Raw genomic sequence first — 16,122 nt, forward strand, 5'->3', positions numbered from 1 at the left:
TTTTACAAATCGTACGAACAAATATAGTTTATCATATAGGTTATGTAACATCAAAAATGTATGAATTGTTTTATATGTAGCTCTAAATGTTTCTATTTCTTATTGGTATCAATTTTGTTATGCTTTTTTTTGTTGATACCATGTGTATTAGTAAATCCGTTTTATAATTATATTTGTTATTATCTTTATTCATAAACTTTTTATGTCCTGAAAAGATATATAATAAATTAATTTATAATAGTGTTAAAATTGACAGTGTTTAAAATATCAAATTAGGTACATTACCCTTCAAGCTGCATACAAATGAATTATAAATAAAACACAAAATATAAAGCATTAAAATGTTATGTTAAAATTAACAAATTGCAATTTTTTCTTATCTTAAATAAATCGTATTTTGAACTTAAAATTGATCTATTTTAAATTAAAAATATCTAAGAATTATTTTATTTTGTAAATATAATTTTATATATATAACAAATATGTTAAATGTTCTACATCTTTATTTTCTTTATGTTTTCTTGGAATACAATTAAGTATATATAAAAGGAGGAATCTAAATAGATACAAAACAAATGTCACAATAACAACAACTCAAGCCCATTTTTTCGATAATATTAAATTCTTTATTTCTCCTTCATTATGTATATGTACATCATTATTTAGTACAAAAAATTTCACACACACTCACAGGCTCACTCATAATTAATCGCACCTAGAGTCATAAGTATAGTTCATAGTCATCCAAGGATTGAAACTGTTAAGTAAGTTCACTTTTCAATTATCATATCTAGTTCTAGTGTATGACTTCAAAGAGTATAAAGTATTATAAAAATTGAGTGACCTAGAAATATTTTGTTCGATTCTTCAATACCCCTTATATAGCATTTGAAGTGACAATTATTATTTTCTAATAATTGTATGTAATCACTTGTCTGTTACTGAATTTTGAATAGTATCATAAGTGAGTATTTTCTAGAGCTCTTGTAAATATATTATATATATATATATTTAAATGATACATAATAAAAGCGCCATCTACATTGATTTGTAAAGAAGAATGATTACAGAGCAAGAGTGATTTAAATTTGAAAACATTTACATAAACTTAAATACAATATATGCAGTACTCAATTATAATGAAAGTAAAATCTAATCTTTTTCTTAATTATGAAATAAAAACCATATAATGACTACATTAAAAATGCTAAACTTAAGATTATGGGATTCGACTAATTAAACCTATTATTCATCCTGTACACTGCAGATTCTTATAAACTTAGTCATCAAAACATTCGATAGATGTAGTTTAATTAAAAGAGAAAAATTAGAAATTATTTTTAATGAATCTTTATTTTAATCATTATTTATTTGAAAAAAAGCAAAAGCAAAAGCAAAAGGAGAAGGAGAAGGAGAAGAAGGAAAAGAAAAAGAAGAAGGAAAAGAGAAAGAAAAAGAAAAAAAGAAAAAAAGAAAAAGAAAAAAGAAAAGAAAAAGAAAATAAGATAATACAAGTTGGTATTATGCAAAATCGAAAGAAAAACAACAATTTTGAGTAGGAAATAAGATTGTGGGTTAAAGTTCTTGTTTATCAAAATGAAAAAAAAAATAATTTCATGATTTCAAATTTCTGTTACAATATTATTAATATCTCTTTTGATACTATTTTTTAATCTATATATATTATGAGAACATGAAACAATGAGCAAAGAAAACTCAAATAGATAATACTTAAAAATTGTTTTCCACTTTTCCCCATTGTAAACAAAAAGAAAAAGAATAAATAAGAGACAAAATTGAAACAGTGCAATTAAACAGTTATTAAAACCGCTTAATACATTGAATGTAACCAAGCATATTAAAAGAAGGCATATCCCAATATCCTGAACCATTCATTGAATTATTTTGGAAGAACTGGTGATATTTTAATTATTTCATAAAATTAAATAGATAAGAGCAGCTTGAGTTCTAAAAAATAGTCACGAATGATTGAAATTTCTGGACGTTCGTTGCAGCTATGGTTAATATTTTATTACTAAATTTCTTTTCAACTGATTTCATTTAATAATAAATTCAAAAATTAAATAATTCATAACTAGTTATTTCATTTGTGCTATTTCGTACATCCTTAAAAAAGTAAGTTACAAATATAATATAAGTACAATTAGATCGAATACATATTATTAATTACAATTAAAAATTGTTTACATTTTGTTCCGTATTCAATTTAACTGGTTTTAACATAAAAACATAAGGATTTCAATATTTTTTTTGTCGTTTATAGTTAGAAAGAATCGAACATTGTCTCATCAATTTCCGGTGGATATAGTTCAATTTGATTGGTTAAACACTAGATCAATCAAATTTGACATACTTTGAGCAGTACCTACTCTCTTGAATTTCTTATTTTACAATTCCACGAGACAAGATCTTCTATCTCTTAGGGCTAATTTTCATTCATTCTATTTCTCTCATTCTCATACACGTTTTATGGCTATACAAAAGCAGAGTCGGACTATTTTTATTCGAATAACAATCAATGAACAGTAGTGTCAATATAAAGAAACTTTTACGTACATAATTGTAATTATACATACGTTTTCTTTATTTCAATTATTAAATTAAATTGCAAATTGCACGTTTCGTTCGAATTATGATCTTCAAATAAATAAAAAAAATCAATTTAATTTTAATCGTGGTGTTAATTTCATTGTAATGTTGATAACTCTGTGTTACGTTTAGCATCTTAAAGATTGTACTACAAAATCCTTTATACAACTTACTAAATTTCAAAATTAAATTTTAACGTTATTCCTTACTTATGATAGTAGAATTAGACTTCATATTTAAAATTTAATTCTGAAATTTAGTATAGTAAAGTTTATTTCATTTCATAAAGTTAATTTCTTTTATACTTCAATCTTCATCAACTCATTTGAGATAATTCCTTATATGAAACAGATTGTTACATTACACGTTTATTCGAATGATAATGTAATCGAACGTACCTGTAAATAATCTTACAAGTAGAAAGTTATTGCAAGTAAAATTCATTTGAGTAATCATTTATATATTAAAGATACATACGAAAGATATGACGGAAATAACAATACACTGACAATAATAATAGTAATGTTACCGTTAAGAATAATAATTTATTCGAATAACGTCCAACTCTGTACAAATAGTGAAATTACAATATGTACGATGGAAACGTGGCGTTTAAGCATTTTTACATGTGCTTTAAGAATACGAAAATGACAGTCTCTGCGGAAAAACCAAGAGTGTCGATTCTTGGTACAAAAATTTATTATAAATACAAATATCACGATTATTAATACGTATTACTTTTTATATGAGTAAAAAGAAATGCTAATATTTAATCATTTGAATAAATAAGTCTTTAATTATCAAGTACTTGTTAATGCAAATAAGAGAAACACATATTCCAATACAATTCATCTATTAAAGTACATACTACTAGTTTTCTGTAATAATGATTTTATTCTTTTCTGTACGAAAATTTACTCATACAATTCTGATATTCTGATGTCATTTAAATCATTTTATGGTAGACTAATAGCAAGTATAAGGAATATAATAAAAAAGTCAGATAACGTTTCTTTCCTATATTAAAATACTCTTCCAAAAGTAAGTTTAGGTAATGGTGCATTCAAAAATTTCTACAAATTTTTAAACGCAAAATAAAGGAGAATAAATAAAATTTCTGATCATTTTGAACTTTGAGATATACATTTACGTACTTAAATTACAGAAACACAAATTATTGAAAATCCATTATCCTAACATCTTTTTCCACTGGAATTGAAAAGATTTATAAATATTTAAGTCCAAATATGGCTTCTAATCGAGTACTGGAAACATTCAAATTTTAAATTGATATATTTTTAAGGATTTTACAATTCTTAATAAAGTTTATACATCACGTCCACTACTTAAGGTGGAAGCCGAAGGTGTTAACAAATTATCTACCAGAAGTGGACTGACTCATTTGCTATGTAAAAGGAGATATCAATCCAATAAAAGATCTCGAATCATGTGTTACTTTGCTACTTTGTTCACGTCTATACCGAAGAAACTCTTAAAATAATAGGGTAGATGACATACGTTTCTGACATCTCACAAACCCAGTTCATCTAACCCCTGTCATATGCAAAGGTTTCAAGATCGGCTTTACGACATTCCATCCCTTCCGTTCAAGTGGTTACCTCTGATTTTTATAAGTAAATATGATAACGATGAGTTTCTAAGAAATTTAAATGTTTTAAAATAGCAGAAAATGAATAAAAAATATCTATTAACGATGGTTCTTCCGTAGAGACAGTTGAATTCCCTGACAAGATAAAAGGTATTGTTTATATAAATAATAAATGGTACTCTTACAAGTTAATCGATCAATCAATCAATGAATCAATCAATCAATCAATCAATCAATCAATCAATCAATCAATCAATCAATCAATCAATCAATCAATCAATCAATCAATCAATCAATCAATGAATCAATCAATCAATCAATCAATGAATCAATCAATCAATCAATCAACCAAGCAAACAATCGACCAATCAACCAATCGACCAATCAATGAATTAATTACGTATTTACAGAGAATACAAGATACATCGCATCATCGAGGAGGAGACTAGCTGTCTTGAAGCTCACTCACCGCTCATTGAGCACGATGATCATCTGAACTACGAAATTGAAGAGAATTGAACAGACACCTAGCTGACTCATGATCAACTCCATAAAATTTTCCTACAACAAATTAATTATAATTTCTAAATTCCAATTTATTTCTACCTCCATTTGCTATGAACTTAAGTAAAGTGAAGAGAATTAATCTTAAATGTCTAAACGTTAGATAAGTATAAGTTGTCCTTTACTTTTTTTAATACTTGAAAATTCATGTATTTAATTATTGTATACGATTAGAATGATGTAAACAATCTTTATTAAAAATTTTTTTTATAACCTTACTATCTACTTAAATTTTTTAATTTTAATGTAATTTATAGTAATATGAATCACATTATTCTGTATTTTAAAATATACTTTTGGAAGAATTAAATTTCGAAGTACTTACGCAGGTTTAGAGGCCTTCGCAGAAGAAGTCTCAGTAATTTTCTTCTTACTGTTCCTGCATTTCCTTACATAAGCTTCTATTAAATGGGCAATCTTTTTCGGATTGATTTCTCCCGTTTTGTTGTGGCATATCTAATAGGATAATCAAATTAAAATGAGAATTTAAGTAAATAAGTGAAAGATAAATATGAAATGTCTTTATCTGAGATTAAGCACTTACTTTAGGTACTGCTTTTCGCATAATGTCCTTGTACTCTTCCTTTGTAACATGTTTTTTTGTATAATGCGGTTTCAGTACTAATTTCACTTCTTCTACCACTCGTTCTTGCCGATTTAATTTCTTTAGGAACTAAAACATAATACTAGTTAATCATAAAGTAATTGGAATGTAACCTATTTTAAGAAAAAATTATACTAATTTATAATATTTTAATTATAAAGAGTACTTATGCGATTTGTGATACAGTACATTTTAGAAGTCTAAGAACGTTTAAATTGGATCTGTAAGTAGATTGAAGGTGCTTATAAACCTAATATCACCAAATGTTATTATCGTAAAATATTTAAATATATCGAAGTTCCTAACTGTGCTTGATCTTGTTTTAATATACTGAAATTGTAGTTGCAACAAAAATCAAACCTTATCCTTGACCTGCATCTCGACAGCAGAACTTGGAAGATCATCCAATATTTGAAGTTGATTCTCATCCATGCGTACACCAACCTTTGGATTTGTCGGTTTTTTCTTTTTGTCCTTGTCAGGTTTTTTGCTTCTGGCGGGTTTGCTAGCAGTCTTTGTTGCCGGTACAGCACCAAAAAGAGCATCAAAAATATCCTTTTTTTCGGTACTTTTCGCTGCCTTTGAATTGCTATTTTTTGTAGGTTGTGATCCAACAGTTCCTCCAGCTGCTCCTGCACCAGCACCAGCACCAGGTGAACTATTAAAGTTTCCGGGACTGGGTGGATCGAAAATGCCATCGCTAAGCGTCGATCCCGGTGAATACGGTGAAGACATATCCACATTATCTGCAACTTCTGCACCGGCGTCATTTCCATTTTGTCCATTGTTCTTTGTTTGTCCAGACTTAGAATTTCTTGGCTTTCCTGAATTTGTGAAAGCTGTGGGTGCTTGAGAGCGATCCCCAGAACGCTGTTTCTGCTGGTTATTTGGTGAAATTCGATTCGACTGTAACAAATTACGTTGATTGCTGTTTGAATTTGAAGCATTGAATACTCCACTTCTTTGTACTGCTGCAGCCACTGTAGCAAGTACAGGATTCATTACACCAAAAGGATTATTCTGATTTTGTACATTTTGTTGACTTTGTTGTCCTTCCAAATTTCCTGCCGAAGCCGCAGTGTCTTTATTATTTTCATTCTCATTAACATCGTCCCTCTGTGGGGAAGCTCTTTTAATTGTAACCATAGAAATAATTTTAGGCTTCTCCAATTGTTTTTCTTGACTTTGTCTTTCTTGTTTCTGCATGTTTTCTTCTTCAAGAATATTTCCATCTACGGAATCATGCTTTCTTGGTGATCTTCTTCTTTCATCACTGGAATTTGCTTCTTGACTGGCATCGGGCGTGGGAGATCTAGATTTTGTTGGATCAAATGGATCATAAGCATCTGGACTAGTTGGAGGAGATGTTGGAGGTTCGGGAGGAGTGTTTGGTCCAATTTTTAATCTCAATTCTAATTCCTCCTGTGCTCTCATTTCTAATTCTTCTTCGACCCTTTCATCCATTTCTTCCTCTTCTTCTTCATCGAGAAGTGGGTTTAACATTGATGGCCGTAAATTGCTCGTCTGTTTATTTATTGAGAATTTTATTTGTGGTTCTGGAGGCGTTTTTGGCCCTTGAGAAACAAATTGTTCTCGCTGTGGTGAATTTTGCGAAGGTTGACACTGATCAGGTGTTATTTGTTGTTCCTGTTTGTCATCATCATCGCTGAGAACTATTACGTCTCTCGGAGATGGGGTCTGTTCTCTAAATGGCGACTGATCTAAATCAATCACTGCAACTGGTTTCTTAGTAGCTGCTATTTCGGCAGCTTTTGACTTTTTCTTTTTATCTTTTTTAGGTTTCGGTGATTTGGAACGTTTGTCTTTTGATTTCTCTTTTTTTGAACGTTTCGGAGGATCAGACTGAAGAGGTTCTCTGCGACGACGTTTCAAAGGAGGAATTAAGGGAATTGTTTCTGGAAGTTCTGGAACTCCAGTTTGAATATTTTCATTGTCTTTGTTAAAGCATACGCTGACCAAAATATTATCTCCACTTGCAAAAACTTCTTTCGAGGGCGGTGGAGTTCTATTTCTTTTTCCTTTCCTTTTCTTCTCATCCTTAGCTTTTTTGTTTTCTTTTCTACGATCTTTCTTCTTCTTTTTAATAGCTTCCTTATTTGTTAGGATTACAGTAAGATTTTTTGGTGGAACATTTACGTTATCCAACACTGGAGACCATTCTCTAGAAGCAATTGGTTCTTGTTGCACATGTTGTGGCGTCTTCGATCTAGATCTAGACCAAGACGGTGTCCACTGAGCACTCCAAGAGTCTCTTTCTTCCCTCTCTCTTGAGAAATCTTGTTCAACAATTTTGTCTACTTGTTCCCAATTTCTAGAACAAGATCTTCCTCTAGATCTTGATCTACTTTGGGCCTTTCTTTTCGAAAGCTTCCTTTCTCTCGATTTCGAAGATTTCCTAGGTGATTTTGACCTAGACCTCTTTCGATTCTTCGACCGACTACGAGATTTGTACTTTTTCTTATCTTTACGTCTATCACGGGATCTAGACAATGACCTTCTAGATCTTGATAAAGATCTTCTCTGTCGTGATCTTGATAACGATCTTCTAGACCTTGAAATTGATCGCCTGGATCTTCTTCTGGATAGAGATCTTCGTTTGCGAGAAACAGATCTCGATCTTCTCCTAGAAAGTGATCTTTTTCTGGATGAGGATCTTCTTCTGGAAGTTGACCTTCTTTTCGGCGACTTACGTCTTCCTCTAGACAGAGATCTTCTCCTAGAAAGGGATTTCGAATAAGATCTACGATCTCTGGACCAAGATCTTTGAATTCTAGTTCTGGATCTACTCCTGGATCGTAGTTTCGAATATGATCTAGAACGTTTTGAACTGAGACTTCTAGATCTACTCCTTTGTCTTGATTTCTCTCTAATGTCTCTTCCATATTCATCCTTTCTAGGTCTTGAAGGTCTTTCTGCAACTATTTTTCTAACATCATACCTAGGTAATTCTTTCCTTTTTTCTTTTTTCTTCACAACTTCCTTCTTCTTTTTTGGTTTCTCTTTTTCTTTAGATTTTGATCTTTTTTCCTTGTCTCGGTACGATCTCTCTTTCGTACTCTTTGAAAGCTTTTTCCAGGCTACTTGATTTTCTGAAGCAATATTTTCTTTGTTCTTTTCTGTCTCTTTGCTTTTCTCTTTTTTCTCCTTTTTCTTCCGTTTCTTTTCTTCCTCTTTCTCTTTTTCGACCTTTTCTCCCTCTTTAGCAGTCTTTTCTTCAACGATTTCTCCATCTTCCATCTCCTTTTCCTTTCGTAAACTTAACAAAGTTAACTCGTCCTCAAAATTCATTGCTTCGTCCGTTTCTGAGATAGCTTCAGTGCCCAAAACATTATAATCAACTGGGGTCCTACAGCTGTCCAAGTCATCTGGTTTATCTTTCGTCGGTGTTATTGGCTCTAAGCCACTTTCAATTGAAGGTAATTGCTCCGAAGAAGATTTCGATTCTTTTAAAGGAAGTTCATCTTTACAAGGTGTATAAGCTCCGTCGGACTCCCAATCTTTGTTCTGCTCAACAGTTTCTTCAACAACGGTTTTCTTATTCGATTTCTCTTTCTCAATGGGAAACCTTTCTTTTTTATTTTCACCTTCTTCTTCCTCTTCCTCTTCCTCTTCCTCTTCTTCTTCCTCTTCTTCTTCTTCCTCAGCACCAAAACGATGTGGTTCTCCTTCATCTTTATCACTTTCTACATCTTCGAGATCTTTAACTTTTGCTTCAGTACATTCTTCTTCGATATTCAACGATTCTTGAGGAATTTCTTCATCGACATCTGTATTTGAAGTTTTCAAAAGCAAAGTGGGAGATTCACTGCTCTCTTCCGATGCTAGTTCCGAAGGATATTCATTGTTCAGCTCATTTTCCAATTTCTTAGGCGACAAGTGATCGACTACAGTTGGCACATCTACAGGAGACTCCTTCTCTGTTATACCAACTGTAGAAATTTCTGCTGAATCCTTTTCTGTCAGTTCTTCGTCCGTATCTTTGTCTTTAAGATGGGAAAGGCCGATAAATGACGGAGATTCTTCAGAATCCTCTTTCTCCGTTTTATCCCTTTTTGCTTGAGTTTCTTCAAATTTACTCTTCGCAATTTTCTTTCTTTCCTCTTCACGATCAATAGAGGTGGTCTCTTCCTCCTTTATTTGCTATAACATTTACATAGAAGTATTAGCTAGTGAATAATATTACGTACAGTTCATATATTGATTGTCCACATATTACACTATGGAACAAATTTGAGCTTTATTTGTTTTTTACAATAACCACTAGGTGATTCTTATAGAGTTCCTTACCCTAAATACGAATCCGAAAACCAAATTGCTGGGTCACGTCCAGTTTTCGAAAAAACTGGGTTTTTGTAAAAACAGTCAAATTTTTCAGAAAACCAAGTGTTACGTGAAAACTAGAAACGATAAGCAGTTAAAATTTATTGATCGTGAATAGCTTTCTCATAACTATTATGAAAATTTATAAAACAATTAAACATTATATATATATATAAGAAGTGACCGGGATCCAGGTTTACACAGCACGTAATCACGGCCTTGCATAGCTGTGGCCGGCGAGCAATGGCCGTGTAGCGCGAAAGTTCCGTGCACGCGCTCTTCGCGGACATTTTCCTATCCTGTCCCAAAGAAAAACCGATCTCACGCATCCCGCGGAGGGGTTCCTCTTCAGAAATGTCTGCAGAATCCAATGGCGCATAGTAAATTCGTGCTAGTCAACCTACTTTTCGTAGAAATGTAACAGAAGTGCATACAAAGTACGCGTATCTACCCCTTTTTAAAGTTTGATCATCATTTACAAACATTTAATGATATACAAAATTCAACATTTTTATAGCTACGTGTTCAGGTATGGCTTCTTTATTTTCTGCGACAAATTTTAATTGTCTATTGTTTTTAGTTTTCACGTAACACTTGGTTTTCTGAAAAATTCGATCGCTTTTACAAAAACCCAGTTTTTTCGAAAACTGGACGTGACCCAGCAATTTGGTTTTCGGATTTGTATTTAGGGTAAGGAACTCTATAAAGACCACCTAGTGGCTATTCAAAAACAAAAATCGTGTTCCACAGTGTTATCAAATGAATAACTGTAAGTTTACTTACCTCAGTTTCCTTTTTCTTTTCGTCTTCAGTTTCTTTCTCTTCCTCCTGCAGCCCTAACAATCTGTTATTAATTTTTAGTTTAGTTCCTATTTTAAATGTAATTTTCCCCCGGCTGTCGTGTGAAATTTTCTTCGGAGGAATTTTGCTTAAAGTTTGTCTCTCTTTCCGCAATGCTTCGACATAAGGATCTGATGGTTCTGGGATATCAGCAAGATCGCAAGCTTGAACATCACCGACAATTACATCATCGTCATCTGGTATTGAAGGTGGAAGAGGAGGTGGTTCAAGCGGCCCTATCTGTTGTGACATCTGTTGCTCGGCATGTCGAGCTACGTCAATCGTTTGAGAAGAATAAATGGAGAAATTAGGACAGTCCGCTTGAGAGTCCTCATCATCTTCATCGTCATAAATTGGTAAACGCATTGACGTATCTTGAGGCTCAGGTGGTTTTGCGATATTCTCCACAGCCTTTTCTTCTATTTTCTCTTCAACCTCGTCATTCTTTTTTCCTTCACTATCGCTATCACTGTCCACAGAAAACGGATCGTATTTATCATTTTTCGGAGTGTCTTCCTTGTGACTATCATCGATAACTAACTCCTGATCACTGTCTTTGTCACTTCTAGAATTTTCTTCAAAATCTAGAAGACCCGAAGGTGGTTCCGGGGGTGGTAATAATGCTACTGAGCCATTTTGTTGGTCCTGGAGTTCTCCATCGGATTTTGTTTCAATGTCACAATAAATATCACAATCTTCTTCTTGTCTAACCGAAGCGTTTTCTGTATCCAATGGTTGCTGTTCCAGAGACTGATTTCCAGCAGTGTCTTCTGGTAAATTTGCTGGCATATTATTTTGAGGTCGTTCAACAGGAGCTTGCGGAGATCTGGGACGATTAAATCTTTCAGGAAAGGAATGGTGCTCAAAACCTTCCGTAAAATTGAATGGAGGTCTTCCCGGTGGCATGAAACGGAATCTGAAAATTAGAAAAAAAAACAAGATACAGTTGAAATTTAATGAATCTAATTAAATTGAATGAATTTTGAAGATTATTTAAACTTATGATTGATACCTCTCGTTTCTAAAATGTTGAGGATTGCGATTTCTAAATGGGGGATTTCCTCCAAACATTGGAGGCCCACAGTGTTCAAAATTTGGATTGTAAAACGCGGGCGGTCCAAAATCTCTTCCAAAATTGCCACCACTTCCACCGTAACTATGTCTCCCACTTCCAGGCAGGGAATCTCTTCCATAATTCTGACCACCATGACTATGTCTTGTATTATCCCTATAACCACCCCTGAAGTTACCTCTATTTCCACCTCCACATGGATTGTTATACATTGGAGCTTGTGTAATTAATTCTGGATTAATTCTAGATACTTCCAATGGTCCATCCGACGAGGAAGTTCTTCTATCTTCTACGACGGAATCGGTTTTTTCAATATCAGTTGATGCTTTCTCTTCTATTTTATCTTTCTTCAAATTATCAAGGTTCTCCTTTTTGTCACTTAACAAAAGACCATCAGCCTTCAAAGTCACATTATTATTTTTCGAATGCCACAATTCTTGACTACTTATTATACTGCTTAGAACATCAGCTTGTGATTGCTGAGGATTGGTAATGTTTTTCACACGAAGATGCCTTCGAGAAGATATTACAGGACGCCTATGAATAGTTATGGTGGGACCATGGATTGTTTGATAATCCTCGGTATCAGAACTATAAAAAAAAAAAACAATTTAAAAATTATTGTTAATTTTCAATAATATATATAGTAAACGTAAGTACAAAGTAACATATTTACCCTGGAGGACTGTAATTTAAATCCAGACCATTACCAAGAAGGCTAAGCCTTGTGATTCCAGCACTATATCGGGCAGTGTTCAATGCAGATCTCTCTGATAAAACTGTACGACTTCTAACACTAGGTAATAAAACTGGAACACCTTTGGCTGGTTTACAAATACCTAAAGACACTGCGAGTCTCTTTTTTGAGTTAGACAAAACACTTGATACAGTTCTAGCTTGACGCATAACTCTTTTGTTCTATAAAAAAAAGTATTGCAATTTGTTTTTTGATCATTTCATTTTAAATAATAAATATGATTAAAACAATGTGTCATATTACCTTCCTCCTCCGTTTCCTTTTTTTTCTTCGTATTCCAATTGAAGCTACTTTCACGAATGTAACAATTTCTTCTTCTTCTCCATCTTCGTTACATTCTGTAATTCTAACTTCTCTCAATATCGTGCCCCTGCTAGAAACTTTTCTTGATTTACCAGACTTTCTCGATTTGGTCCTGCTTCCCTTCTTTCTCGAATTACTCCCAGACTTTTTATTACTATTACTATTTCTCATCGTGCTTCCTGTTTTCCTAGAATTACCTTTTGATTTACTATTATCAGAATTTTTAGAATTATTTCTATCATTGGTTCGTCTTCTAGATTTCGCGGAAATACTTTCGTCACTAGAATCGGTCGAGCTGCTTCTAGATCTCTGAGATTTCCTTGAATTCTTATCTGAACAATTTCGATCTCCAGAACCCAATGAATTAGAGGCATTGCTCGGAGAACGACTTCGACTGTTATCTCCGTATGATTCCAAACCAGAAGAGGTGGAAGGTTGGTTTGGATCAAATGTTAGTTGACGGGTTGATTGTGGATTGTCATAAACTCTATTTCTTCTGTCAACACAATTATATTAAATGATTTTGTATTGTGTATTAAACGTGTACAAAAATTAAATTATAGAATGCAAAATGTAATAAAACTCATATGATGAAGCAAGAATTTTATTTTATTCATCGTATCGGTACCTGCGAATAGCAGCTCTAACACGTTCTGTATGTCTAGTACGAGGTACAATTCGTGGTTGAGTATCTGAAGGTTGACCAGTACGTGTTCTGCCATAAGAAACACCAAGTCTACGAGCTTCTTCCATTAAATCTGAGATCTCATCTAAATCAATTTCCACCTGAAAAAAAAATATGAAATCCATTTTTGAAGGAGATAAAACAGTTTCAAACTATACTTTTAATAGTTAAGCGCATTGATAATTACACACAATTTCAAATTCATTCGTAGTAATGCGATAAATATTTAACAAAACCAATAAACAAAAAATAACAAAACGCTTACAACTTCTGCATCGTTTTGGCTGTTTTGGGAACATTCTGGACAAAACCATTCTTCCATTGGTACTTCATTCATTGGGGGAGACAAACACTCTAGATGATAACCACAGTCACAACCATCGCAAAGAAGCATACGATCTTCTCTGTCACTTTGATGACATACTTCGCAAAATGTTGGATCCTCCAAAGGTTCATCTTCTACACGAGGAGTCACTTCTACCGGAACTTGTCTTATAATCTGTAAGAAAAAATATATTAATTTTATTCATAATTATAATAATTATTATAGAGATTAATAGAGTAACAATAATTAATAATGTAACAATTCTAAAAAAACATACCTGTCCACCAAGTTCAGTTCTAACATGAATTGTTGTGAATGTTTGACGATCTACTGGGCAAGTGTTTACATTTTTACTCCATTCGATTAAACATTCCAAACAGAAACAATGTTCGCAGGAAGAAGGAGTTCCTAATTGTTGCCTTCTAAAAGGAAGTAAACATATAGGACATTTTTCTATTTGATCGTCACTGGTGTCCGTATCTGTATCTGATACAATTTTTGGAGGTTTCTTAGATCTTGATTTTCCAAGAAGTTTTCGTTTAATAGGAGACTTTTTCTCTGACTCTGATGAACTGCTCCAGTCTGACTGCCATTCAGAGGTTTCACTGTTCTCTCCTAAGAAAAACAAGTTTGACAAATGTTATTAGATATTTAATTATATGTACATTTATAAAAAGTTAAAATTTGATTTATATACTGTCATCTTAAATGAAAATTTTAAAACTAACCGAATTGATTAAAATTGTTTGAAACTGAACTACTGCTTCCATAACTTGTCTCATCTTCGGTAATAACTCTCTGAAATTATGAAATAAACAAATATTGTAATATTTCATGTATATTATGCATTATATATATATTATTGGATTGTTTATTAATATTGTTTAATGTAACTTACATGCTTTTGTCTTCTTACAGGTCTTTGAATATCACTGTCTTCGTCACTAGATTCACCTTCACTTATAACTCTCTGTAAGTATAAAATTATAATCTATACATACCAAGGAAACAAATTTTAGATTGACTATACTATTGAAGTCAACAATTCAAATATTTTTATTAATAAAACCCAATGCATACATGAGTTTTCTTCTTCCTACGAGATTGCACTATAGATTCGTCGCTATCTTCACTATCAGGTATGACAAGTTTCTTCCGCTTGCCGGATTTGGGTATCTGATCGTTGTCGCTAGACATTTTAACTGCTCTGTAAAATCATACCCGCCTTGTCACATGTCCTATTTGTGTTTAAAAAAAAATAAAGAATTATTAACACAAACTTTGTTTTTATTTTTTTTCATGTTCTTTGTTTTTGTTTTCTGTTTACTATGTTATTATCTTGATACATAAAATTATCATAAATGCGTAATGTAAAATATATATAATCAAATAATGAAAAATAATATTATTGTTGAATAAAATAACATTTGTGAATATGTACAGTTGTATCGTAGTAGATATACACAAGTACATTGTAATAAAATAAATTTATGTCTTTAATAAATCTAAGACAACACCAATGTCAATAATAAAAATTTATTTAACAGAAAAATCCAAACAATATTCCACATTAAAAATATAAAAAGACACTAAACTTAAAATTTCACTGAGCATTGCAAATAAATTGTTTACACAGTAATGAAAACTCCAAATATCATAATAGGAGTAAATCATATCAAACAACAAACAAACTTAAATTCAAATTGATGTAATATCAAGATTTAGATAATCTGAAACTAAACAAACATTACACATAGTAATAGTATAAGTAAATTAAAATTCAGCATTACAATTAAATTACATAAAATTTGAAAATTGATCACATCTAGGAACAATTTTAATTATGATATATTCAGTATAAATTCGATATTATTTGTTTAATTCATTATTTGATTGCTATAATCATATAAAGTCTCGTAGAACTCAATTTAATTACATACTCAAAACTTATTGAAATACTTTGAGTCACTGTATATAACCACATTAACACATTACGAATTTCGACTCTTCTTCAAGAAAATATTATAAAATCGAATATTGCACTCTCTAATACAAATTGCCAGTGTTTTATTCGAATAATCGTCTGTTTGGAGTCACTTGGAAAAATTTTACAAAAAATTTTCAATACATTCGATGAAATTACACAGAGAGAAAAGGACAAGGATCGAGCAGTGTCGAGGGTGAACCTAGAAAACGTCAATTTACCTTCGAAATTCCAAAGATTCCGATTTATCACTGTATCAAGGGGATCCAATATCGATCATACATTATCAATGATTCAATTATTGACTGATTCGATGTTGACTTCGATGGAGATTCACAAATGTTGACAGAGGATACGCTTAGATTTGAGAAACTGCCGACATTTTGGCTGCCGACGCCGTTCGCGACGTTGCGCTATTTTCTCACTGT

General features: G+C 32.1%; 1 protein-coding gene across 3 annotated transcripts; it reads right to left on the reverse strand.

Moving 5' to 3' along the window:
- Positions 1-599: 599 nt before the first annotated feature.
- Positions 600-16,114, reverse strand: PHRF1 (PHD and ring finger domains 1). 3 transcript variants are annotated; one of them, XM_076370238.1, is made up of 15 exons: positions 15,916-16,114; positions 14,791-14,917; positions 14,609-14,680; positions 14,439-14,508; positions 13,988-14,325; positions 13,651-13,884; positions 13,329-13,486; positions 12,641-13,196; positions 12,317-12,558; positions 11,581-12,231; positions 10,512-11,484; positions 5,748-9,548; positions 5,328-5,456; positions 5,109-5,239; positions 600-4,780 (listed from the first exon to the last, which is right to left on the reverse strand). In XM_076370238.1, the coding sequence occupies exons 2-15, from the start codon at positions 14,905-14,907 to the stop codon at positions 4,762-4,764; spliced, it is 7,491 nt and encodes a 2,496-aa protein (XP_076226353.1). In that variant the 5' UTR covers positions 14,908-14,917; positions 15,916-16,114; the 3' UTR covers positions 600-4,761. The 3 variants fall into 3 exon arrangements, with proteins under 3 accessions (XP_076226353.1, XP_076226354.1, XP_076226352.1); XM_076370239.1 differs by having other exon boundaries at positions 5,832-9,548; positions 14,791-14,948; XM_076370237.1 differs by having other exon boundaries at positions 14,791-14,948.
- Positions 16,115-16,122: the final 8 nt, after the last annotated feature.

Source organism: Nomia melanderi, chromosome 8 (assembly GCF_051020985.1).
Source record: "Nomia melanderi isolate GNS246 chromosome 8, iyNomMela1, whole genome shotgun sequence".
Taxonomy (NCBI): Eukaryota; Metazoa; Arthropoda; class Insecta; order Hymenoptera; family Halictidae; genus Nomia; species Nomia melanderi.

Bases quoted from the DNA above. Each gene is read 5' to 3' on its own strand.
- PHRF1 (XM_076370238.1), bottom strand. From the start codon at position 14,907: ATGTCTAGCGACAACGATCAGATACCCAAATCCGGCAAGCGGAAGAAA. The intron at 14,326-14,438 runs GTTAGTTTTAAA...TGTTTTTCTTAG, and splicing joins AAACAATTTTAATCAATTCG to GAGAGAACAGTGAAACCTCT. The intron at 13,885-13,987 runs GTATGTTTTTTT...TTTTTCTTACAG, and splicing joins GAACTGAACTTGGTGGACAG to ATTATAAGACAAGTTCCGGT.